Source organism: Chelonus insularis, unplaced genomic scaffold, assembly GCF_013357705.1.
Source record: "Chelonus insularis isolate UGA/USDA-ARS -01 unplaced genomic scaffold, ASM1335770v1 contig_88_pilon, whole genome shotgun sequence".
Classification (NCBI taxonomy): Eukaryota; Metazoa; Arthropoda; class Insecta; order Hymenoptera; family Braconidae; genus Chelonus; species Chelonus insularis.
Genome location: NW_023276776.1, coordinates 3,769,186 through 3,793,198, shown reverse-complemented (window position 1 = coordinate 3,793,198; position 24,013 = coordinate 3,769,186). Strand labels below are relative to the sequence as shown.

Genomic DNA, 24,013 nt, shown 5'->3' with positions numbered 1-24,013 from the left:
AAACACACATGCCAATCATCGTTTAATCGATCATATAACAAATAATTTTTTTAAACAATTAAAGTAAGCGCCCTCTTTTTGAATTTACAAATAAGTTTTCATCGAACGAAATGCAAAAGATAACCTAAAATATATTCACTCCGCAATATTGGAGGCACGAACGAGAAGTAAATTGTCATTTCTGTCAAACTTATAAATTTAACGATAGAAATAAGAATAGTTTTTGATCGATTTGTGTCATAAAATATCACATAATGTTTGCAACGTTGGGAAGAGTATGTGGTACATCAGTAAGTATCTAAAATAGCTAATCAAAATAAATAGAAGAATTTAAAGTTAACCTTAATCTTATATAAGGATGGATTTTAATAAAGATTCAAGTACTTTTGATGATGTATTATTATTTTTTAGGCACTAAGAAATATCAGACAAGTACAAACTTCAGCTGTTCGAACGTCTGATCATCTATTTGTTGTGAGTATTATCAATTTATTTTTTGTTTGCTTATTTCATTACATAGAGTTTGTTTCTATCTGATTTAATTACTTTCATAATAAGTTGTAATAACTTGGCAGACATAAAAGCTAAAAAAAAAGCTTAAATATAATTGCTTTAATATATAACAATTTCGAAATTTGTTTATTTGAATTATATCTCGATGAAAAAAAAATTAAATTGTTGAAAGAGATTGTTTACTTTGATGTTTTCAATTAACGTTTTCAATTAATTTTTTATTGCATTTCAGCACCGAGATACTGAATATGACAATCCCAATATACCGTTTGAATTTGATGAAGCTAACAAAAAGAGGGTGGAAGCAATTCTTGCAATTTACCCAGAGGGTCATAAGAGAGGTGCAATGATTCCTTTGCTAGATTTGGCTCAAAGGCAGCATGGATGGTTGCCTATTTCTGCAATGCATAAAGTGGCTGAGATTATTGGAGTATCTAACATGCGTGTGTATGAAGTAGCAACATTCTATACTATGTTTAACAGAAGACCGATGGGAAAGTATCATGTCCAAATTTGTACTTGTACTCCGTGTTGGTTAAGAGATTCAGACTCTATTGTAAAAGCTGTCGAGGAGGCAACAAACTGTAAGCTGGGCGGAACCTCAGCGGATAAATTGTTTACATTGTCGGAAGTTGAATGTCTTGGAGCTTGTGCCAATGCTCCGATGCTTCAAGTGAATGATGATTATTACGTACGTTTAACAATTATCTTATTACGGTAGAATCCTATGAATGGTATACTATTTGAAAATCTATAGAAACTATTTTACAAACGTATATTATCTTCTCTAATTATCCTCTACATTTACAAAGACCCATTCTTAGTAGCTTGATGATCTTTAATTTAACAAAATACTTATTTTATTTACGCAATTATGAAAGCATATTTTGCAAAGCTTTTTTCAAATTTAAAAATAAATTAATAAAAAATTTTAATTAGTTCAATTGATGAAATAAAAGTAAACTATCGATTGATTTAATTTAATTTAAGTTATGTCAGCATTAAATAAATAGCATAAGTAATGGATTGTAATTAAACCTTTAACAGGAAGATTTGACACCAGAAACAACAAAGCACATAATAGGTAAATTGAAAGCTGGAGAAAGACCGCCACCTGGTCCCCAAAACTCTCCTCGATTTGCAGCAGACCCAGCTGGTGGACTTACATCATTGACAACTCCTCCACCAGGACCCGGTGATTTTGTGCGAAGTGATTTATAATTTATTTAAATAATTAGAATTATCTGATAGTCAACTGTTGATCAATAAAAATTGGTATGTAATTTATATATAACTACGTTCTATAAGTTTAAAATATAAAACTAATTAATCTTCAAAAGAATAGATATCTCTTTGTTCATAAATACATTCCCTTTAATTTGAATTTCATTGGAAATTTACGTATGATTGCAATTATATATAGATCACTGCTCATTTATTAACATGTCTAGTTTCACGTATGGATAACGAGGAGCAATCTATCTACAGGTACTTTAGAATAGTCGCACAATATTCCAGGTCATTTTCATGGTCATAATAGACTATAAAACTTTTACTAAGACTTCAATTGTCTGTAAGAATATATCTGAGGGCCCATGTAAAATTATAAAAAGTATAAGTTAGTATAAACTATAAAGAAAGCTCAAAGATCTATTAAAACGCATATGAGGTATATGACAAAGAACGGAGCAATAAAGTACCCAAGGGTTATAAATGTCACGGATTTATATCATACAAGGACTTCAAGTGGACGGCAATTTTGTAGGAAAAAGCTAAAGCAAAAACCATAGGAATCAAGAACAGCATACATTTTGAATCAAAAAAAAAAAACGTTAAATGTTGTTCACTTTGAGTTAATGTTATTCAAATAGTTGATCAAAAAAAAAATACTATTATATTAGCATTAAAAGTATAGCTTGAACTTTTATTTGATTTTGCAAGAACACTAATCTAATTTTTTTTTCCTACAAACTATTGATTGTTATAACATAAATTAATCGGGTGCAGTTCCTTTCAGGAGTTCCTCTACTTTTTAGCCAATGAAATACATATGGACAACTCCACAACTAGTCGCCGTCCTTCATACGGCCTAAATAACTTAATTCACTATATAAGTGTATCCCAGCACAATTAATTTATTTTTTCAGGTGTCCCCAGAACGGAACTATATCCAATTAATCTAATCTCTTTGAGTGTCTATACCATGCAAATTAATCGTCGTGCAAGCATACAAAAGGACTTCAATGGAAAACTAAAAGTCCACTCTAACGGACACGTTTATTAATTCAATTATTTTTCCGGTCCGTGTTAAAAAACATGCATGAGCTTCATTCATTCATTTCAATTCGATAAACTTATCGAGACAGTTTTTCATCCATGATTTTAAAAATCAAACTTTAACAACCTCACAATGAACGAGCGAATCATACTGAAATATCATAAAAACTTTTATGGAGATCATTCAAATCACCATAAATATAATCCTAAAATAGTATAGCCTGTTTTTTTCCAATTGAATATTTGTTTGTATCCACTTTTATGTAGTTGGATAAAAAAAAATGTATTACAAAATTCAATCTTATATTTGCAACGAAATTATAGGTAGAAAGTTGATATAAACATGATAGAAAAAAAATAATCTATGCATTTCAAATAGCAGATCAGAGAGTTTTATATATTCTAGAAATGTTAGTAGTATATATACATAAATAAAAGCTTTAGGATTATTCTTTTGCTCATTTTAAGTATTTAAAGTCAACCGAGAAATTTATACTTGTAGATATATACGTGTAAAACATCTGTTACTATGATCCCGCAAAAAACTAACACTACCTTTTTTTCTTATAGACGAGTTACACAACCCCAGATCATACTCCAGGTGCGCTCCTACGCACATACTGGCTCCCTGGATTTTATTGGGCGGGGTAGTGCGAATTTTCACGCTTGCGTCACAGATAAGGAAAATGAAGCAAAATATCTCTGTATGAATCCCATGAGTTCTTTTTAAAATATTTCTGTCACGAAATATCTTACGCTACTCATGAAATTCGAATCAACAGATCACTTTCATGATGAAAATTATTACTGCGTATCGCATTGCTCCTTCTACTACTACTTGATAATCATTAATTTAGAAAATCTCACATTAAAGAGCAAAATAATAGACAAGGATGAGATAAAAAATGATAAAACAAGCGATAATAATGAAGATTGTTAAAGTGAGTAAAAATTCGATGATAAAAAAAAATTGAGTCACTGGCGTAAAATGTAAAAAGATGATGTGGTACAAGAAAGAGGAGAACGCAGGCGCTTCTCTCAACTCCTCTCTTTCGTCTACATATAATCCCTCCCACTATTGTGCTCTCGTTTTCTCCCTATGAGTCGTCTAGCTTTCAACCCCCATCGAGAACAGCATCCAAGCTCTACGAACTAACTCGTTAGTACGCGGTACGTCGTCTGCCGGTTTGGTCTCAGCCACATCGTTTAATTTATTCTTAAAATTAATACCCACCTCTACGCAAATCTTTTATGACAATCATTTGATTAACAACCATTTAATTAAATTTTATAATTAGATTTTTAAAATTAAAATATTAGAAAAATTTTATTAATATTAATTAAAATTATATTTAAAATGCTTTTAAATAATAATGATGACGCTAAAAGGTGATAAGTGCAAACTCGTTTGTTTATACCGATATCAACGACTGATCTAATCTCAGGATGTTTATCGTGGTAATGTATAGCTTGTCTTAATTACTGGCAATAAAGTAGATGGCTCAGGTTGATATAAAATTGAGGTCAGGTGTACTAGTTTGACAAAACTATACCTGCATACCCTCAGGCTGACGATTCAAAAGTCATAATAGTAATTTTGCGGATCTACAAAAGCTTTTTGGCTGATTTCACGCTAATAACATCACTGGCTTGGTAATATTGTTGGCACGCTGAGTGCTTTATGGTGCGTGGTATTTGTTTAAGAGAGAAGACATAAAAGAAAGGAGAAAATAAAAAAGAATGAAAAGTTGTTAGGAAAAAAATGAAATGGGCGTGAAAGCGATGAAAGGTCTTTAAAAAACGTCAAGAATAAGCAAGAAAGAAAGACAAACTCTAAAGATTCAGTTATTTCTATAATAAAAGTTATATTGAACTTTGTTAAGAATAATATTTATTACGACAATTATTGTTCTCCATTCATTAGTTTCTTTTTACAAATATTCTATCGAAAGTAACAAAACTGTTTCACTTCAAACAGTTATTTCGCTTGGCAAATGTTCAAGTATTTTTGTGTGGAATTATTGTTGATTGTTGATGAAACATAATCCATCATACAATTGCGTGTGCGAGCGATCAAAATATAGAGAAAACAATTAACACAGGTGACTATAAAATTTTATGAATTTTATTTAATTTATTTTATCAAAAAACTATGAATAATTAAACAAATTGACATATTTACATGTTTTTAGTTATTGTTTAGATGTTTACTATTTCATAAAGTAATTAAGTAATCATGAGTATTTTGTAATATTAATTAGATTACATAGCCATGTTGGTTAGTTAATTGAATAAGTGTGATTGTTGTAAAAAACTTTTTTATCAGTGACCAAATCCATGGCATGTTCCAATATTTTTTGAGGCAATGATCGTTTTACCATGCAAATTCGTCGATGCAATTGCGGTGGATTGATATTGAGTTATAATTTAAATTCATCAGAAACAACCCGAGTGAATATCGAGTGATCGAAAAAATATCGGCAGTTAAATTTTTGTTCGCTCTATCGTTGATACAGTATCAGTTTGAATAACTTATTACGAATTAATATCTTCGAACTAGATTCAATTATTCCAGTATGCATTGCATGATTCTCTACTAATTAGTGTCATTAATTAAGAAAATAAATCCTCAATTAATATCATTAATATTTCAATATGTAATTTATTGAACTATTTGATTTAATAATTAAAAACATTTGTTAATTTTGTGATTGTTTTATTTGATTTTAGGTAGTGACTTTACTGTTATTTTGTGTTCACTTTTAAGCCGATTATAAAAAAAAGCTTTTTGCATTATTCATGCTCGTTTATTATTGAATATGTATCAACAAACCTGAAAAAAAGCTTAATCCATCAAATAGTTGTGAAAAATGGTTTTAATTCTTGATATAATTTCAAAAAAATATTCATTAATATTAACCAATAATTCTGCATGGTTTTTTGTAAAAATTAAATTTTTGAGAATATTTTATTCACTTGAACCGCGAAGTAAATTAAAAAATATTTTATGGAGCTACACTTAATTACTTTAGTATGAAAACAATTATATTTTAAATTTATACTTTGTTAACATATTTACTTTTAACAGTTTTCAAGCATTTCATTTACAACACTGTACTAGCAAATACTTGTTTTTTAACTTCTTTTACTTATTTTAGGTTGATAAAAATTTCATTTTTAAAAATGGAAACAAATATTTGATCCCAAAGGAGCTATATTGAATAGCAAAATAGAGATCACTATTTTATGTTTACAGGTTTAATAAATTTTTTTTCAAGCAGCCAAGGTAATAAAATAATCTTTTTAATATTCACACAATAACCAGAAAATTGAAAAACACTGACCGTGTATTTTTCGTGAACGATTGTGTATAACTAACTTATTCACCAAGTAAAACTATCAACCACAGTGGAGCACTAAAAAAATTTATTATATTTGTAACGAAAATAGTTATTACTTTAAGTTTATGGTTTTTTATTTTTCTTCGCTATATTGATGGCAAGTTTTATTATTTTTTCTTTTTCATAACAATTTATTGTTACAAAGTTAAAGAATTTGAAATTTTCTGATAAAAAAATTCTCTTTCCATTCAGATGATTATCAGTAAAATACTCTAGTATAAGTTAAGAATTCTTTATTCTTTGACAAAAAATTATTAAATACAATGAGAAAAAAAAATGATATCTTGTATTCTAATAAAATACTTTTACTAGTTAAGCACGTTAACTGCAGTAAAAATAGTAAGAATGCAATTTTTTTTAATTTCGTTATCAGCATGAATCAACTAATTAATTAGCAAGAGAAACATTACTCTTCATAAAATTAAAATATCTGTTTGAGAAAAGATTCTAATATTAATTTTCCTAAAAGCGCTTTTTTTCTTTAAAAAATGTTCCTCTCCATTGTAAACGAAAGAGAATATCATAGAGATAGAATAGAGTTGTCAGCAATACCTGCCACAAATCATAAATATGAAAAAACAAAAAAAAAAGCACAAAGGTACGTAAGAAGAACAAAGGATAATAATTTAAACACAATTCCAACAGGAATCAATTATTTACTAGTAAAGTTTGACAGTAATATTTCATCCGATAACAAAATTTGACATTCTGTTTGATTGAACAATTTTTTCTTAACATTCTATTACAAAAAAAATAGCATTTCCATGTAATGGCTGTTACAGGTTTTAATGAAGATTTAATTATTGTCATCGAGTAAATGGTTCTAGCAGATACATTAAGGTAAAATATATCAAGACGATGGAAGGGACAGCAAGTAATAACGATAAAGAAGCTTTCAAGTTAATAAAAAAATCATTTATCAAGACATATCGTGTTTTTAAATAAAATCACCTTCAAACGAAATTTACAATGAGCATTCTAGTGCTTTCATTCCTCCTCAACATCGCAATGCAAACTCGTAAGTCAATGGTATCTTTATACAATTGTAGAATTTGATTAATAATGCTAATTATCTCTTGATTTACAGTCTCTTGAAATTCAACTAAAGTTAAATTTCATTTCCCTTTAATGTCATTTCTTCCTCTTCTCTCTATCTTACTCAGTTTCTGGTGACTCTGATCTCATCATATACTACACGAGTAATCCAACTTTTTCTTCTTATTTCAGACTATCCGTCGGCAGCAGTTACAGCTGAAACGCCCCAACGAACGGATGTCAATTTAGTGGATAAAACTCCCACTTCTAAACCCGCATCAGACGTTGATTTACCACCAACATTACCAATGACCTTTGGCACTGAAAATTCTTCCGTTATTTTTGCTCAATCTGGATCTACTGCTCATTTACCTTGTGTCGTTCGAAACGTCGGCGACGGAACCGTAAGTTTTTTCTCTCGTTATAGTTCTTTCAACTTTGAACTAAGTTATTCATCCGTCTATGCTCATTTTCATTTTTACTCCAGCTTGATTATAAACTAATTATAGGAAAGAAACTTTTCACAAAAACTCACATAATTAGAATGGATCCTTTCAATTTTAATTAATGAGAAAAGTAGTCTTACTTATTATAATTATCGTGAATGTAATAAAAAATGTCTACTGAAAAAATTATTATGGCTATATAATAGTGTAAGCTTTCATAACTGCTGTAAATAACTCTATACAGAATGCCAGTTGATTTTGTTTTTTTTTTCATATCTAACAGTCCAAATACTATTTAATTAATAAGACTTTTACAGATAGAAATTGATTCTAATTGGTTTAATATAATTTATTTATAGAAAACCTTTGCTAAAGTAAATTTGATAATTAAAAAAAAAAAAACGATATGTCAACGAAATGGACGCTTACTAATTTCAGCAAATAAAAATAAAAATCTGTACATAAATTGATAGATGTCAATTAAATGTTTTTTGCAATTCCTTTCAAATCAGTATGTTAGTTTAAATATTTATTTCTACGTTATTAAAAAAGTCAACTGTTTTCGTTATCTTCGGAATTTCTATTAATTATTAAATCATCTTTTATTCATGTACCATTTAAATCTGAATAAAATATTTAATGAATAATGAAACGAATTTAAATATAAATTATTTATTTAACTTAAGTCAGAAACATTATTAATATTAAATAATATTTAAATAGATATAAAATATAAAATAATAATAACAATAATAAATATCTTCAATCATTTAATTTATTAATACAGTACTAATTTCAATATTTTTATAAAGCTAATAGTTTGGCTTAAAATAAGTCGAACTTTTCGAGGTGTTAATGAGTTGAGGTATTAAATGAAATACTCCTTCAAATCGGATTGTCGAAAGTAGGAACAAAAAGTACAAGCTTAACACCAGAGTTTTTTGCAAAGTAATAATTACACATGATGAAATTTAACATTTTGTTGAATGAATTTTTTTGTTAAACAAAAAAAAAGAAAAACTATTTTAATCATTTTTATCAAATCATTTTTCATTGTCTCACCATAGTGGTACGTGTTTATCTCTATTAAAATATAAAATAATTGATTGAAATAACTGGTAAATTGATTTATTATCTTTATGAAAAATGAAAGATTATTAAATGATAAATAACGCCATTTTATTTAATAAATATTAATACTGTACCAAACAGTTTTTAAGAGTATTATGACAACTATCGATAAATATATAAATGATGAAACTAAAATTATCACAGAATATGTATATATAGAGTTTTCATTAAAGAGGAATATATTGAAGAAGCAATTATGAATAGATATAATATACATATATTGCACACAAAATCTATGCTTCATGTATATTTCTAGTTAATTTGAAGATATGTTTAGCATACTGATTTTCAACTAGAAGAAATGTAGTTATATTAAATCATTCAGATAATTTGCGAAATTCAATGGATTAATCGCTAACTGTGCAGATAATTTTCTTTATTGTATATCGTGTTATATTAAAGTAAAAAGTCCGATCAATCTCTATTTTATTTAAATTGAAGAAATTCCTTGATATTTAATGATTGAGTGTTAGGTCATTGCAATAACAAAAAAAACATATCTAAATCTAATAATTAAATTATTCAAGCATATTTCATAATAAATGAAAATATAACTAAAAAAAAGTTTTTTTTTATTTAATTAAAAATTTTTTTTTCAGTATGATATAAATATTATGAGAACAAAAACATATTTCTAAAACTGAAATACAATATTAAAGTAAAATAATATTTATAAAGAAATTTATTTCATAAATAATAGGGAAAAATTAATTAATGAATCATAAAAAAAGCAAATTATTAAAAAATCTAGTTCATCTAGATAGTTGGTGAAACTTTATGCTCTGTCGTTAATAATCAATTTTGTACTCATCCAATATTGCTCGTCAAGTACATATAGACTACTAGTAGTATGCATATGCATTTTCCAATCAAAAATTTAAAATTTTTTTTGTTTAAATTATTAAAAAAAGTTAATGGTTCTAAGCTGATTTTATCATCAAGTTTAGTTTAGTCCTAATTAATACCAAAAGGCTATCAAATATTTTCATAGATGATTAATGGTTATTTTATCAAAAAAAAATCCAATTTGAATAATTCAACCAACAAAAACACTAAATAATGTAGTAACGTTAAAATACGATGGCATTTGAATTAAACTGATAATAAACCAACATGTAACAGGAAATATGAGACTTGAGATGAAGAAAAGACGATGGAATACGAAGTAGATTGAAGTTTTCAAAGCATACATATTGAATTATAATACATAATGCAAGTAGACGTTATCTGCAGAATTGTCAAAAAGAATCTTTTATGAATAAGTATCTTAATAAAAGAAATCCAATTATAATACTAGAGATATTATAAAATTCATTGAAGATCTATTAAAGCTAATTATAAATAATATATTATAATTTAATAAATGGGAACTTCATAAATATAAGACGTAAATGAAATTGTTATTTAATAGTAACAAGCTCAAGTGAGATCTCAGCAGAGATAAAGGGTTAATAAGTTGCATAATTTGAACGAAAGTGCTGAAATGTGATACTGGATACTAACTAAGAAAATTGCAATTTTCAAAGTATAAATATTAAATTATAATACAATATGTTATATCTGGTGTTATTCATGGATAAATTGTCGAGCAAGCCATGTACATAAGGTAAAATATAAAAATAACAAAAAAACAAGACAACGACAAATTAGTAGCCAGAAAGTTTTAGCATAGGACACCCAAGAGGGATTGGAACCTGCCGACGAGGCGAGTGAATTGAGTTACTGCCTTATGGCTTGAGAGTTTCGCGAGGCAATAAACTCAACCGTGTTTTAACTAGCTCTACCTCGACCTTATCCACCAAGCTAGAAACACTGTTATTAAGAGTCGCTTACCAGCCTAAAAAAAGTAAGAACATTTCAAGAAATAGAACGTGCAGCTTTTTGGATCATTATAAAAAGTTTTATGCTAAAAATCTACAGTATTATCATTAAAGCTGAAATCAGAATTATTTTTATTTACTTTTTTTTCTGTTTTATTACGTAAAGGATTTATTATTTATTACTTGACGTTCTTATTATGCAAAAATAAGGATTAAGTTACATAGAATTACACTTTTTATCAGAGTTATTTTTTTTTTCATGTAAAAAGCTTCATTTTACACTTAATATTCGAAAAATATAATGATGACATAAAATTAAACTTCACACTAAGATGTGTATTTATCGCCTATATAAATGAGAAATCGTTTTTAACTACTTAATCATAAAAAAGTCTGTAATTTTTTTCATCTAAAGCTCATTAAATACACTCATTACAAGCACGTTTTTGTTCTCATAATGTTTTTACTGAATATAACCGTTTTCATCACAAATACTGGATAAATATTTGTTTGTAAAGAATTGGAAATAGAGGTAAATAATAATAAGGATTGGGTAAATATGTAGATTTTATTTGGTTGTTTTACAGATAAGCTGGATAAGAAGGAAAGGAGTTCAGCAGTTGTTGACTGTTGGGCTGACAACATATGCGAGCGACGGACGTTTCCAGGCGATCCACTTTCATCATAGCGAAGATTGGACTCTTCAAATAAAATACGTACAAACTAGGGATGCTGGGATGTACGAGTGCCAAGTGTCCACTCATCCACCCGCGAGTATATTTCTGTTTCTCGAGGTCGTTGGTAAGCATTTATTAATGGAAATTCTCTATGGACTTGTCTCTTCATAGCTCCAAGTCCATTTACTCGTCTACATAACATGTCTTTTATATTAAAAAAGTCCCACATGAAATTTATCTTTTCTTTTTTTATTCGTAATTTTACAACAATTAATTATTCATGTAATATATGTTTATTATACCTGTCTGAAGTACACGAAAATTGTCTTTCTGAATATAACATTGTTGTTGATATATTAAGAAAAGTTTACATAACTTTTGAACAGAACATTGGATACGCCATGCTAAATGGTCAAAACTATTTTGACTGAATTTAGTTTTTAGAAAAGTAACATTACCATTATTTTTTTATGTAAATTTTTGGATATTTTATCAAGCAAGAGAATTGAGAAGTGAATAAAAGAAGACTTTCAAACTTTTCAACATTTGAAAATAAAAGATTACTAAAGAATTATTATTATAATTATTATTATTTCCTTTTTTTACTCTATTTGCAAGAAAAAAGAAAAAAATATTCAATAAAAGATAATATCGAAAGAATTGCAAGCATAATTTTCTGTAATACTATTCCTAAATTTAATACCCATCAGTTGAATGGTTCTCAGGTTCAGGTTTTCAGACATATATTATGTCAAAGCTCTTTTCTCCCAATTTAAAACAAAAACCATACCTACAGAAGAAGATAATGAAAACGTAGATTTCAAATATAAATTACAATCATCTGTGGATTTAAGATAATTTTAACAATTTAGTAGCATGTAAGTTAGCAACTAAAAATTCATTAAGATACCTTGAGGAATTAGTGTACAATTTCAGCGATGCTGTTAGTTTTTCATTAACTTTGGAAACTTGTTACCAATTTGAAATTCGTCAAAATATGCTGAATTTAAGCATGATTATATCGAGTTGCAAAGTTGTTGTGTAAATCTATTACAATAGAAAATAGGTCGTGTAAACCTAGCTGTTTACTAAAACAATGGATTTATCTAGGCTCTTAACCTTTCAGAATATGTATATGTAGAAACTAAATAACCTAGAGAAAAAAGATTGAAAAAAACTATTTATTTAACATAGTAAAATTCATGTAACGTTTAGTGAGGTAAAATTCTCCAACGGTTTATTTTATACACGTTAAGATATTGCTCTGCTAAATGTCAGTAAAGTAATCATGTATTTTGCTTCAGAGGCGAAAGCGGAAATTGATGGACCTCCAGAAAAATTCGTGCGCCCAGGTAGTACTCTTCAACTTCACTGTCAGGTAAAAAAATCAACGGAAACACCGTCGTATTTGTTTTGGTACCACAACTTCCGTATGATAAACTACGACGTCGATCAAGGTGTGAATGTTAGCACCGATCTCATAAGTCGTGAAAGCTGGCTCGAAGTGCCAAAGGCATTGGACAGACACTCCGGAAATTACACCTGCGAGGCAAGCAATGCTCAACCGGCACGAGTGTACGTTCATATTTTTAATGGCGATAATCCTGCGGCTATGCAGCATAGTCTAGCATCAGGACGATCAACTTTTCTTGCAACTTTAGCCTGGCTCATCATATCCACCGTCCTCGAGTTCGCTGTTGACTTCCGTCTCCTACAACTTTTTTAAATAATAGGAAAAGCTACAATTTAAAAAAAAAATTATAGAGTACTACTTCTGTAAGCATATACTCTTTTTATCTTGTAATAACAACCACATGTAAATATCTAAATTTTATCATCGAAACATGATATTGTTATCCAATCAAAGTGTATATTATAAAGTATTATTCATTTTTTATTTTATTTTATTTTTTTAATTTTAATACTTTATTTAAAAACTATTAAATCATCATCGATCTTTTAATGACTTTTAAATAAATCACTATTAAAATTCTAAATTAACATTGAGTCTTTTTTATATTAAACAATAGAAAATAACTTTTTAAAATTACACAAGAAACCCAAAATATACTCTTAAAAATAATGTGTACTTTAAAAAATATTTTTCGTTATCTTTTTTTCAAATATCCTTTACTACATTTACATAAATAAATACTCTGGTTGTCGTTGTCTCCAGTTAATGTCCAATATTTTGGCATTGTTAAAAGCTCATCAGAACATTAAAGTACATTATTAATACCTAAGCTACAAAAACTGCTTAGTTATGATAAGACTTAAAATTATTCCAGAATTGACTTCACTTGATGATAAAACGATTTTAAAGGTCTAAATATACAGATAAAAGTGACAATTCCAGTACACGTAATACACACGTTTGCAATTCCTTGTCCAACAGTATTAACCATCCACCTTTTATTATATCCATAACATTCAGCAAGCATTCCCAAGAAGAAACAAGCGATTCCGAGGAAACTGTGAACTGATTTGAAGATAACAGGCCGTACTAGAGTACTTAGCTTTACAGCGAATAGGACAGTAATTCCAGATAAAGAGAGAAAACACAATATCGCAATTGAAGTGATGCCTAAGATTGCATGAGTAGATTTGAAGTGAGCCTCTTTGGTCTTGAACATTACTACTACTCCCGCAATACTAAATGCAAGACCAAGAAGCTGTAGATACCAGTGCACATGGTGAGTTGCACGTCGTGATAATTGCCGTGACCAAATGTTCTCTTCAGTTAAAACCAAGAGAGCTTTAGACATCAAGAGAACATACTGAAACACAATTTGGCACCAATTAATCGATGTTAACAATGTCCTCTTTGTTGTGGAGTAATGCACAGTTCTAATGATCTATTCATTTTTCTATCAAACTATTTGTCATACTCTTTTCAAGTTTTAAATCACGACTGTCAAATGATAGCTTTAGTTATTTGAAAAGAATTCAGAATTGTTTTTCCAACTTTTTTGAAAAGACTGTAAACAATAAAAAGGGTAATTCAAGAATGTTGAAAGCTGACTGCAAAACTTAATTACATACTGAATGAACAAATACTCATTGTTCTTGGGTTTATTTCTTTTGAAATATTTCAGGCAAAAAGAAAAATACTGGTTTATTTTATTTTTAGACAATATTTGAAAAACTAAATGTATAAAAAAAAATATATTTAGAAAAAATACCCTGATATCGATTTGATTAATTCACAAACGAATATTCAATTCTCTTTGATCGTTTTTCTAGTAGGAAAGTTGTCATATTTTGTACGATAAACATTTAAATATTCAAACATTTTTAAAAGCATTTTCCTGTTACTAAAGTCTTAATATTTACCACTAAAATAAAAAAAAAACTTTCATGCACTTTTTGTATCGCACGCAATAAAAGCGAACATCAAATTCACGTAAAAAATTCTATTGGCATTTCCTAGTTATACTTTTTTAGCCCCGAGCACTTTGGAAATTGTTATTTTTTACGACTTACTCCAACTGTACAAAGTCCTGCATGAACATTCACTGTTGTAAGAGCGGCGCCAGAAAGGTACAAAACATAGCTAGTGATTATTAAAATAATACACTGATTTACGAAATTAATTATTGTTAGTATAATTCCATAACAATCTTTCAACATTTTCAATATTATTTACTTTTCGTTAATTAATTTAATGTTTCTCTTAAATTATAATGGTGTTGCTTATTTAAATACACGAAATTTTAATCATTTAATTTAATAATGTTTATCATAAATTTGTAGCTTGTGAAACGACTGATAATATCACTAAACTCCGAAAAAGCTGTCATGATCAGTCATGATGTTTTTATAGCCTTGATTAATCAGTACATGCTGATTTTCACGTAGACTTGATAAGGATAAACGAAACCAATCAAATGATAAAAGTTACAATTATAAGAGTGAGCTATATAGCAAACCGGATATATAATATTCAATACAAACGTTCGAAACACTCGTTGATCATTTTTTTTCCTTGTATTTTTTATGCATTGTCCTCATTTATTGATCAACTAGCTCGTATTCCTTATTCGATGCAGATAATACTTCTCCAAGCTGTATCGATTTGTATCGAATAAATGTTTGAATTCAACCATCAGTGTTTCATTAGTAACAATAATTATGCTTTTTACATTTGTGTTTGTATTTTTTATTGTTATTACTAATGATGAATATATATTTACCATAATAAAATGGAAAATTGCCTTGCCTGTTTCCAATACTTATTATAAGAGCAATAACCATCGATGTGCTTTCCGTAAAAGCAGTTCTAGAACGCTAAAAGTCTCTTGTGTCAAGTACATTTATTAGTACACCAATTTACATAAATTTTCAAATATAAAAGACCTGGTGAAATACAATTGAAATTTTGCATCACCAGTCTAATTACATGCTGTCACAATCAATGATAGAGTCTAAAATATTCCTTGGTAATATTTTGGTTCAGTTGATTTTCATTAAACCGCCAATAAAAAATAATCATTCAACATAATAAACAGCAGGAAAAATAAAAATATACGAAAGAACAATAATATTTAAAAATATTTCTCGAAAAGATATTTGTAAAAGAAATCAAGGCTCTACTTGATACTTTTTCTTCAAACATTTTGTACTGAAGTATCGATGTATATTCGATACTCTTAGAAATAAGATGCTTTGAAGAGTAGGGAAAATGTACATATAAAGCTTCATTCCTTTTTTTCAACCCACTACCGTTGACGCAGTTATACTTTCATTGCTTCTTTATTAAATCCTTCGAAAGCTTTCATTCGATTTCTCTCTTTCGAATCAGAAGTGAATATCAAAAATAAAAATGAAACATCAAATAAATTATAGCATAGTGATGATCCTTTTTTTTATAACTTCAACGATATCCGGGTAAAAATTTAATCATTTCATATAATTAAAGAAGACTATTTTGTTCCTTTCTTCTTTTGTTTTAATCCATTGAATTTTTTATTAAAGTCGTGCATTAGAACTCGAAGGTAGTTGCAGTTGTGCGGCTATTCAAGATGATGGTCTTGAACCCATTCTGCAGCAAACACTTCAATTCAACATCTCATGTAATGAAGAAGGTGCTGATGAATGTGAACGCCTTTGTACTGCTTTAGTGAGTAGTAAAAATTATTTTATGACGCTTGATAATTTTGATATCCACAAGAATACAATTCAAAGTCATTAAAATTTTATTTTAAGGCAATAGCTGCTAAAGATAAAGGTCCCGAAGCTATTTGTGGAAAATTAAAAGGACATGTTGAAAATCTTCAAGTAAGTTATTTTATTTAACTTTTTATAATAATCAAACAAATTATTTTTTCAACAGGAAACATATATTCTATTAATGTATTTGATTATTTAATTAAATATGAAATTTTAAAAAAAGACGAGTAAAAAAACTGTCTTATTTGAAATTAAAAAATAATTTCATTTATGAAATATAAATGTATAAAAAAGTAAAGCTCAACTTTACCTCAAAGTATCCTCTTAAAGATTACTTTATGAAATCATTTCTTCAGTAATGAATTGTTACGAACAAATGACATTAAAACTTGCCTATTATTACGATTATATTAATGGGTTTCAGAGAATATTTCATTTTGGATCCTTCATATATATATCTTCATAAAATTGTTATTATATTTTAAATTTTCTCGCTTAGTATTTATTTCTCTTTATCATTTTTTAATAAATCAATATTCAATTTCAGATCAACCTGTATACAAAAATTTGTAACGGAAATTCCTGGAAATTTTCTGGAATTAGACTTCCTAATCCCATTTGTTGTCATGAGGGTAGAGCAACCCTTTGCCCATCTTCTGAATAATTCAGTTGCTGATTGGATGATCGTAAATATTAAAAGGAAAGATCTTGTATATTACGACAAAAAAATAAAACCCCATAACGAATAACTTATTCAGACATTTTTATTTTATCAAGTTCCTCCACGATAAGTTTCAATAGATTTTCAAGACTCTCTAACATTACAACAATATCTTGATGCTCAGTAAGTCTTTCCTGTTTAACTTTCGTGATAACTGACTGGAGAGATAATTTTGCACTTCCTAGCATTGATCTTTTTTGTAAAATAGTTGCATTTTCCGAACACTTTAGGTAAGTATCTCCAAGATCTGAACACAACTGTAAAACACTTTTTGTTGATTCAATAGTTTGAAGCCATTTAGGATCAACAGTCAAAGAGCGATAAGCCCGTTGTAAGTATTGAGCAGCTTTTTGGAAATCAAGATCAGTTTTTTGAACAACTGTTAATTCAGCGTAAAGTCTCCAAATGTCTGGATCATTATGGATTAATGCAGTCAATCGTCCAAAAAGTTCCAAAGTTTTATGAAGAAGTTTTCCCGCTGGCTGTCCTTCAGAATCGTTAATATTTTTACGAACAGCTTCAGTTAATATTCGCAGTACCAAGATATCTACGTGCTTTTCCTTGAGGTCTAAAAGACGATGATAACACCTAATGACTTCTGAAAAGTGTCCTAAGTCAACGCTGACAACCATCAAATTATCCCAAACTTGCCATTTCTCATAATTGCACTTCACGGCGTCTTGAAGTGAGTACCATGCTCTAGATTTATCACCTAACTTTATATAAACCTTTGCCAAGTTATTCCAAGCCTCAAAATTCGTTTGTTCAAGTTCACAGTAGTGTCGATAAGCTTTTGCAGCCAGATTCCAGTCTTCAACTTGCATTGCAGCAAAGCCGAGACGGATCCAAACATTTTCCTGGATGTTATTCAACTGAACAGATGTTTTCAAATGTGGGATAGCCTCAGCATATTGTTGTTTTGAAAAATAGTACAAACCCCAGTGTCTTTGTGCTCGACTACTTCGTTTTTTAGACAACTCCCAAGCTGTTTCATAATGACTTGTATCTTGTTCTGCATCTCCAAGTAAACACCATAATTTTACCGTAGGCTTCTTTGAAATTTGTTGACGAATAATTTCTGCAGCCTGCAAAGACACCAATATTAGTCATTTAAACTTTGGAATTTGTTCTAGATTAATAATTAATTGATAATTGACTGAAATTGTTTAATATGTAATTAGTTTCTACCAAGTACCTTGTGACGCAATTCCAGTATCGTGTAGCATACTATTACTTCTTCCCATAGCTGAAGCTTGAGATAAAGATCCAAAGCACCCTTCACCATTCCTAAGCTCAACATTGCGTCTGCCAAGTTTTGCTTGAATATCCAAATGGGTTTCATACCACTAGCAAAAAGAATATTCATTCTGTAAAAGACACTCGGCTTTGATTGGCTGCATTGTCCTACAAGGCTTTCAGACTGAGATAAAGCCCTCTCTATACCCCGTTTATCCTTCATTTCGAATACACAACGTTGTCTCAAGGTTTCCATTTTCAATGGCCAATTTTTCGTGCTTTCAATTACTGCCTGAAACAGTATTTTCTCATTAGTAATATCACTAGATGCTATTCTCGGATTTGATGGTCATTTAGATTATTACTGAAATGTAGAAACTTCAATAATTTATAATATTGAGAAATAAACCATGGAAACAGTGACCTGATTAATTATTTTTTAATTTCTCTCTCATTAATCATTAAATTAAATGACTGGTGCTTCAATGAAATGAAAATCATGACGCAAACGACATTTAAATTGGTAAACTGATATTCATATTTCAGTTTGATATAATAATGAATATATTACTGATAATAATACTGCATTAATCATGAGAAATAATATGGTTCATCGTGATTATATAGATAATTAAAAAAATTATTTTTAGCATACTTTATTGCATAATGAAATTAATTATTCCTACCAATGACAGCTTAAATTAAAATACCAAGCTAAATTGCAATGAATTCTAGAAATTGCAATGAAAATGAAAATTTCTCATATTTTCATTCGGTATGATAAATAAAGAAGAGCAAATATTCTTGGTTAAAAGTAAAACAGATATAAACTATAAATAAAGAAAGGGAGGACAATTTTTTTGTTGAAATGAAAGTTGAAATACTCTCGTTTAATAGTAAATGAAATTGTAACTTTTTTCTTTACAAGTAGGCTAGTTATTAACAAGGGAAGTTGAAAACTAAACTAAAAAAACAAACACAGTAGAAGAAACAGATAGAAACAGAAAAAAATAAAAAAAAATTTTTTCTACTTCAATAAAAGCTACAGCGTAATTGAAAATATCCTGATTTTTAACTCTATACAAGTCTACTTTTTCAATCAATCTACAAAATAATTATTTGAATATGGTTCTTACATTTAAATAAGGCATAATTTCTTCCTCAGCAAAGTTGTCTTTTGGTTGATTCATTTGAAGATGAACAGATTTAGCCAGAATAATTGATTCTTCAATGGCACCTAGTTCTGGTCGCTTAATCTCCTTTGAAAATTTAATTGTTTCTAATCTTAGATCATCAATTAGATTCACTGAAATTGGTAAATCAGGACTAGCTTCGTAAGGGAAGATTGGCTTTCCAGTTGTAATATGAAGAAATAATTGTGGCTTTTCCTCTTGCTGAAATTTAGTACGTTTTCCCATAGCACCTTCTAATTTTAAATCAAGCATTGCAATATCTTCAGCTGTTTTTAAGTGCTTTTCAGAATTATTAATTCTCTTATAAAGTAACCAGAAGTGTGCTGCCTCAACATTAAATAATACTTCTAAGCTTTTATTCTCTTCATTATTCCAAGCATCAAATTGGCTTATTTTCTGAATTAATGGCTCACAATTTTCTATAATAACATTAGACGTCTCATCTAAAATTAGTTGATGAACATAATGAGCTCTGAACAACCACCAAATTGATATGTCATAGGTTTTTTGGACTTTTTCTTGGGAAAAAATTAATTTAGCTAAATATAACAGTTCCAAATTAACAGCGTTGTCATTACACTGATCTTCAACAGCAAGTTCTTGATGAGCTTCATCGTTTTTATTGTTCAACCACTCCAGGTCTTCAGAAACTTTTGGACCAGTAAAGTTAAGTTGAACAAAAAAATGTAAAGCTGCTGTACCAAGCAGAAACCACTCGAGAAGCTTATCGCCATCTTCATTAATTAAATTGTGAATTGTTGGACGGAGATTATCACTATTTAAATGAGTTTTAAGATTAAGTTTATTGTATAAGTTATCCAATATCTTTTTATAATACAAATCATCATTTGCATCAGGAGCATCTAAATAGAAATAAATTAATTGTCAACTGAGTGAAGTTATTTAGAATCACTTGGATAATTTTGATAAACTTACCAGGGCCTAAAACAGTGAAAGGTGTAGTAAAACTTTTAAAATCCATTCTTTTAGTTATTGTTTAACACTTTATTAATGCAAAACACGTGCTGTCACATCTATCACAATATTGATAAAGCTACAATGTTGACAATAAAATACTCTATGTTACCATTAATAGATAATTTTTAATTAAAATAGTTCTTACGCATTCCAATAAGGGGCACTATTGTTCTCGAAGATTTTAAATTTGAATCGACAAAATTGTACCAATTAAAATATGAAGTTTAATTATGTATCTTTTACATTCTTAAATATTATTTACAAATTTCTTCATGTGAAAAAAATAAAGTTTGTTTTTCAATTGAATGCTAATAACCTTCTACAGTAACAAATGTCGATTGTATTTTCTAAACTAATCTATTTTTTCCGCGAATTCGTTAACAAAAGCGATTTAATAAAACAATTCTATAAGTGTAGAATTACAAAATGTCTAGAAAACTGTGAGAGCTGGAGAGAGTTTGTGAAAAGGATAATACTAAAGGTGGAGAACGAAAAAGAGAGCACATAATGATGGAGCAATAGAGGTCGGGGAAAATGTTATAAAGACAAAGCAGTAATTATATGAGTTGATTTTCTTCCTCGACATTATATGAACGTCATCTGAGAATTGCGTAAGTAGGACAATCATCTAATGCCTTTGTTCTCCAAGAGTGGAAAACCCAAACTGGGAGATTTAATTAAACTGTAACTCCTCATGCATGATGGATTTTCATTGCCCTTTATTTAAACTCAAAATTAGTCAAACTAATTGATTTACTAACAAGGTCATTTAATTATAACTCAAAATATGAAAATAAATTGTCGATGGAATAAAATTATACCTTGAAATAGAAACTTGTTTTTCATTGATATTCATGTTATGAATTCATTTTCTAGATAAATTATGGCAGATGGGTAACTTTGAAAGCATCAGCATACATTTTAATCCAATTATAAGTGATATATATTCAAGTAAATAATATAAATTATTCTAATTTTCCTTACGATTTTTATCTTTATTACACGCCCATCGGTGCTCTCCTACACATTGTTAGTCCCTCGTTGATTTTCAAATACCAAATAAGAACTTTGTCACTGAAGAAGTCAAGTATTGAGATAACTCTTGTGATCTTCGTTGGACCGCCTACGAGGACGCGTCCTTCTCGTATCCCTTATGAACACAACGTAAACCAACGCGGATAGTCATACGTTTCAGCAACACCCACGTGTTCCCTGAGGTGGCAACAGAACCCACGCATCCTCTTTCCACTTCTAGAACAGCAGCTCTAGTCAATATCATACATGCGTGTGAACCCACGGTAAAACATACAACTTACTTAGCTTCCGTTTAAACACAGGACATGAATAAAAAGTAGAAATAAATACCTGACTCCACAGAAATGAAACTATTTCCAGTATATAACATGGATCAAATGACCCACACTTGCTTTCCTGCTTAATGTTTATGACTCTTATATTTAGAATTCAGCCGGAAAAGTAGTGCAAGTGAGAGTATATACATTGGGAGTAAGAAAGTTGAAAATGTAATTATCAAGTTTAATATGCTACTATTGAATTCTCATATGTGCTTTCATATGTTATTTTTATATAATAATTTTTTACTTCTCTTCAACATTTTCCATATTCAGGTTTTACAAATTCTAGTATTATACTTTCTATCAATTTTGCACTTTTTGTTTTTTCTATCCCATAACACTTTCACTTGGCTTTATTTCATCAGCTTATCAAAGCAAATTTCAAAAATCATACCAACTATTGTAGTATGTCATACTGATTTCATTATTTCATAATACTATACAACTTATTGTTTGGTTCATGGTAGTATAACTTGACATTTTTTTTATTCTCATCCTGGGAACTGTAATTTTTAAATGGAACACCTTTCTAGTAGACCAATTACCACTATTATCATATTAAACCTTTGAAAAACTCTTCAAAGTAAAGTATAAAAAATGCCTCTAGAAAGTAAGAAAGATTAATATGCGCATTAATTTAATATTTTAAGCTCATAAGCTTACCTTATAGTTAGACAGGATGAGGAAGTTGACTAATCAACATTAAAACTCTTCGTTTTCCTCCTTTTCAAATATTTTGATATTCTACATATATTTCAATGTAACAGCTATCTGTTTTCTGTTTATCCATCTCCATTGGTTTCCGGAAGTATCACATCAATTCCGACCCACCCATTAGTAGATACATAATTTATTCAATGAGATTTTGGAGTAACAATAAGTTATATACTGTATATCTCACTATGCTGATGAATTTTAACATTAAAGGAAAAGGTGTAGCAAGTTTACGACACACGCCTTTATTCATACAAAGACGGATGCCATTATTGTTGTATTTGTTGGGAATACGATGTATACAAGTTGATATAACAAGAAGATTTCCCAATAGCACTCTAGATTAATTAAATTTAGAGATTAAATTAATTAAAATACACTTCTTATTATGAATATGAATCATTTAATTGATTACTATGATTTTCTTCCTCTAAGTGAACTTTAGTTTAAATTTTAATAAAGCTAAACTTGCATGTAGAAAACCAATCAAATCTTTCTAGTCAGTTTGTATTTCGAATTAAAAGCGATTCAAATGATGGAATAATGTGACCTATATATGGGAATAAATCATGCAAAGGTTAAAGCTTCATACGATTTTGCATTCAATATCTGAATGTCTATTAAAAGTTTATCAAATCCCCCAAATTGAAATTATTTACAAATGAATAATTCTAGATTACCTATCACAAATTATGTACATGCATCCACCCACTTGAATGAAATAATTATCATATAATTTACCTTTACTTTAATACGAGAATGATTAATTTTTTAGGCTTGTGAATGATTCACATCTGGGAAATGGAAACACCTGAGTGCGTGATATAATTACATTAATAAAATATTGATCTCCTACAATCGTCATGATTGTAGTAAAAGGAAGCCATGGTCATAAATATTAAAGCCCAGTAGCAGGTCCCCTAGAGTTGACACGCAAGCCCCACATTTTATTGACTTGTCCGTTCATCAGTTGTTACATTTTACGTTGAATGGCACGAAAGTGTTGCACGTGCTTATACGTAGAACGCATGCGCACATTAAAGTCTATACCCTCCTCTATCGTACACTCTCCCGTTGGCGCCCAACTGTCGCCCAAGCACGCCGCAACTTCATTCATATTTTTTCCCCTTTGGCCACTCTACGTTGTCGTAGCTACTCCATTCACGCGACTCGACAATCTCGTGTAATCTGTCAGATTAGGTCATTGCAGCTGTCTCATCACCTTGTTTCATCGATAAAAGCCTTACCAAATACATACTCAGGAAAGTAATAACATCCATCAGATTATCCTGCAATTACATGTATACTTGAAAGACTTGTTAATTAATTAATTATTTAATTAAGTTT

At 29.1% G+C, this 24,013-nt stretch overlaps 5 protein-coding genes across 7 annotated transcripts; 3 read left to right on the top strand and 2 right to left on the bottom strand.

Moving 5' to 3' along the window:
- Nucleotides 1-102: 102 nt before the first annotated feature.
- ND-24 (NADH dehydrogenase ubiquinone) lies at nt 103-4,965 on the top strand. Of its 2 annotated transcripts, XR_004690931.1 has the most exons (5): nt 103-290; nt 412-474; nt 746-1,204; nt 1,561-1,788; nt 3,361-4,965. XR_004690931.1 is itself a non-coding variant. In XM_035091045.1 (4 exons), exons 1-4 carry the CDS (start codon nt 255-257, stop codon nt 1,732-1,734), a joined length of 732 nt encoding a protein of 243 aa, XP_034946936.1. In that variant the 5' UTR covers nt 103-254; the 3' UTR covers nt 1,735-1,845. The 2 variants fall into 2 exon arrangements, 1 of the variants encoding a protein (XP_034946936.1); XM_035091045.1 differs by lacking the exon at nt 3,361-4,965 and having other exon boundaries at nt 1,561-1,845.
- On the top strand, nt 4,166-13,153 carry LOC118071709 (lachesin-like). Of its 2 annotated transcripts, none has more exons than XM_035091044.1 (5): nt 4,166-4,248; nt 6,974-7,209; nt 7,419-7,630; nt 11,211-11,424; nt 12,605-13,153. In XM_035091044.1, the coding sequence occupies exons 2-5, from the start codon at nt 7,161-7,163 to the stop codon at nt 13,024-13,026; spliced, it is 897 nt and encodes a 298-aa protein (XP_034946935.1). In that variant the 5' UTR covers nt 4,166-4,248; nt 6,974-7,160; the 3' UTR covers nt 13,027-13,153. The 2 variants fall into 2 exon arrangements, with proteins under 2 accessions (XP_034946935.1, XP_034946933.1); XM_035091042.1 differs by lacking the exon at nt 4,166-4,248 and adding an exon at nt 4,760-4,892.
- A 258-nt stretch (nt 13,154-13,411) lies between these two features.
- LOC118071746 (uncharacterized) lies at nt 13,412-15,070 on the bottom strand. Its single transcript, XM_035091092.1, has 2 exons — nt 14,784-15,070; nt 13,412-14,077 (listed from the first exon to the last, which is right to left on the bottom strand). The coding sequence occupies exons 1-2, from the start codon at nt 14,928-14,930 to the stop codon at nt 13,580-13,582; spliced, it is 645 nt and encodes a 214-aa protein (XP_034946983.1). The 5' UTR covers nt 14,931-15,070; the 3' UTR covers nt 13,412-13,579.
- Nucleotides 15,071-16,034: 964 nt separating this feature from the next.
- LOC118071939 (uncharacterized) lies at nt 16,035-17,222 on the top strand. The gene is made up of 4 exons (XM_035091439.1): nt 16,035-16,187; nt 16,275-16,419; nt 16,506-16,577; nt 17,017-17,222. The coding sequence occupies exons 1-4, from the start codon at nt 16,123-16,125 to the stop codon at nt 17,131-17,133; spliced, it is 399 nt and encodes a 132-aa protein (XP_034947330.1). The 5' UTR covers nt 16,035-16,122; the 3' UTR covers nt 17,134-17,222.
- LOC118071938 (tetratricopeptide repeat protein 27) lies at nt 17,194-22,974 on the bottom strand. The gene is made up of 7 exons (XM_035091438.1): nt 22,616-22,974; nt 21,963-22,555; nt 21,582-21,862; nt 20,556-20,673; nt 19,563-20,482; nt 18,386-18,718; nt 17,194-18,275 (listed from the first exon to the last, which is right to left on the bottom strand). Exons 4-7 carry the CDS (start codon nt 20,599-20,601, stop codon nt 17,220-17,222), a joined length of 2,355 nt encoding a protein of 784 aa, XP_034947329.1. The 5' UTR covers nt 20,602-20,673; nt 21,582-21,862; nt 21,963-22,555; nt 22,616-22,974; the 3' UTR covers nt 17,194-17,219.
- Between the last annotated feature and the right edge of the window lie 1,039 nt (nt 22,975-24,013).

Coding starts and splice junctions, on each gene's coding strand:
- ND-24 (XM_035091045.1), top strand. CDS start 255: ATGTTTGCAACGTTGGGAAGAGTATGTGGTACATCA. Junction 291..411: donor GAAGAGTATGTGGTACATCA/GTAAGTATCTAA, acceptor ATTATTTTTTAG/GCACTAAGAAATATCAGACA. Junction 475..745: donor CGTCTGATCATCTATTTGTT/GTGAGTATTATC, acceptor ATTGCATTTCAG/CACCGAGATACTGAATATGA.
- LOC118071709 (XM_035091044.1), top strand. CDS start 7,161: ATGAGCATTCTAGTGCTTTCATTCCTCCTCAACATCGCAATGCAAACT. Junction 7,210..7,418: donor CAACATCGCAATGCAAACTC/GTAAGTCAATGG, acceptor TTCTTATTTCAG/ACTATCCGTCGGCAGCAGTT. Junction 11,425..12,604: donor TCTGTTTCTCGAGGTCGTTG/GTAAGCATTTAT, acceptor ATTTTGCTTCAG/AGGCGAAAGCGGAAATTGAT.
- LOC118071746 (XM_035091092.1), bottom strand. CDS start 14,930: ATGTTGAAAGATTGTTATGGAATTATACTAACAATAATTAATTTCGTA. Junction 14,078..14,783: donor CAGGACTTTGTACAGTTGGA/GTAAGTCGTAAA, acceptor ATTGTGTTTCAG/TATGTTCTCTTGATGTCTAA.
- LOC118071939 (XM_035091439.1), top strand. CDS start 16,123: ATGAAACATCAAATAAATTATAGCATAGTGATGATCCTTTTTTTTATA. Junction 16,188..16,274: donor ATAACTTCAACGATATCCGG/GTAAAAATTTAA, acceptor TTTTTATTAAAG/TCGTGCATTAGAACTCGAAG. Junction 16,578..17,016: donor GACATGTTGAAAATCTTCAA/GTAAGTTATTTT, acceptor ATTCAATTTCAG/ATCAACCTGTATACAAAAAT.
- LOC118071938 (XM_035091438.1), bottom strand. CDS start 20,601: ATGGATTTTAAAAGTTTTACTACACCTTTCACTGTTTTAGGCCCTG. Junction 20,483..20,555: donor TTTCACTGTTTTAGGCCCTG/GTAAGTTTATCA, acceptor ATTTCTATTTAG/ATGCTCCTGATGCAAATGAT. Junction 18,276..18,385: donor TACTGGAATTGCGTCACAAG/GTACTTGGTAGA, acceptor GTGTCTTTGCAG/GCTGCAGAAATTATTCGTCA.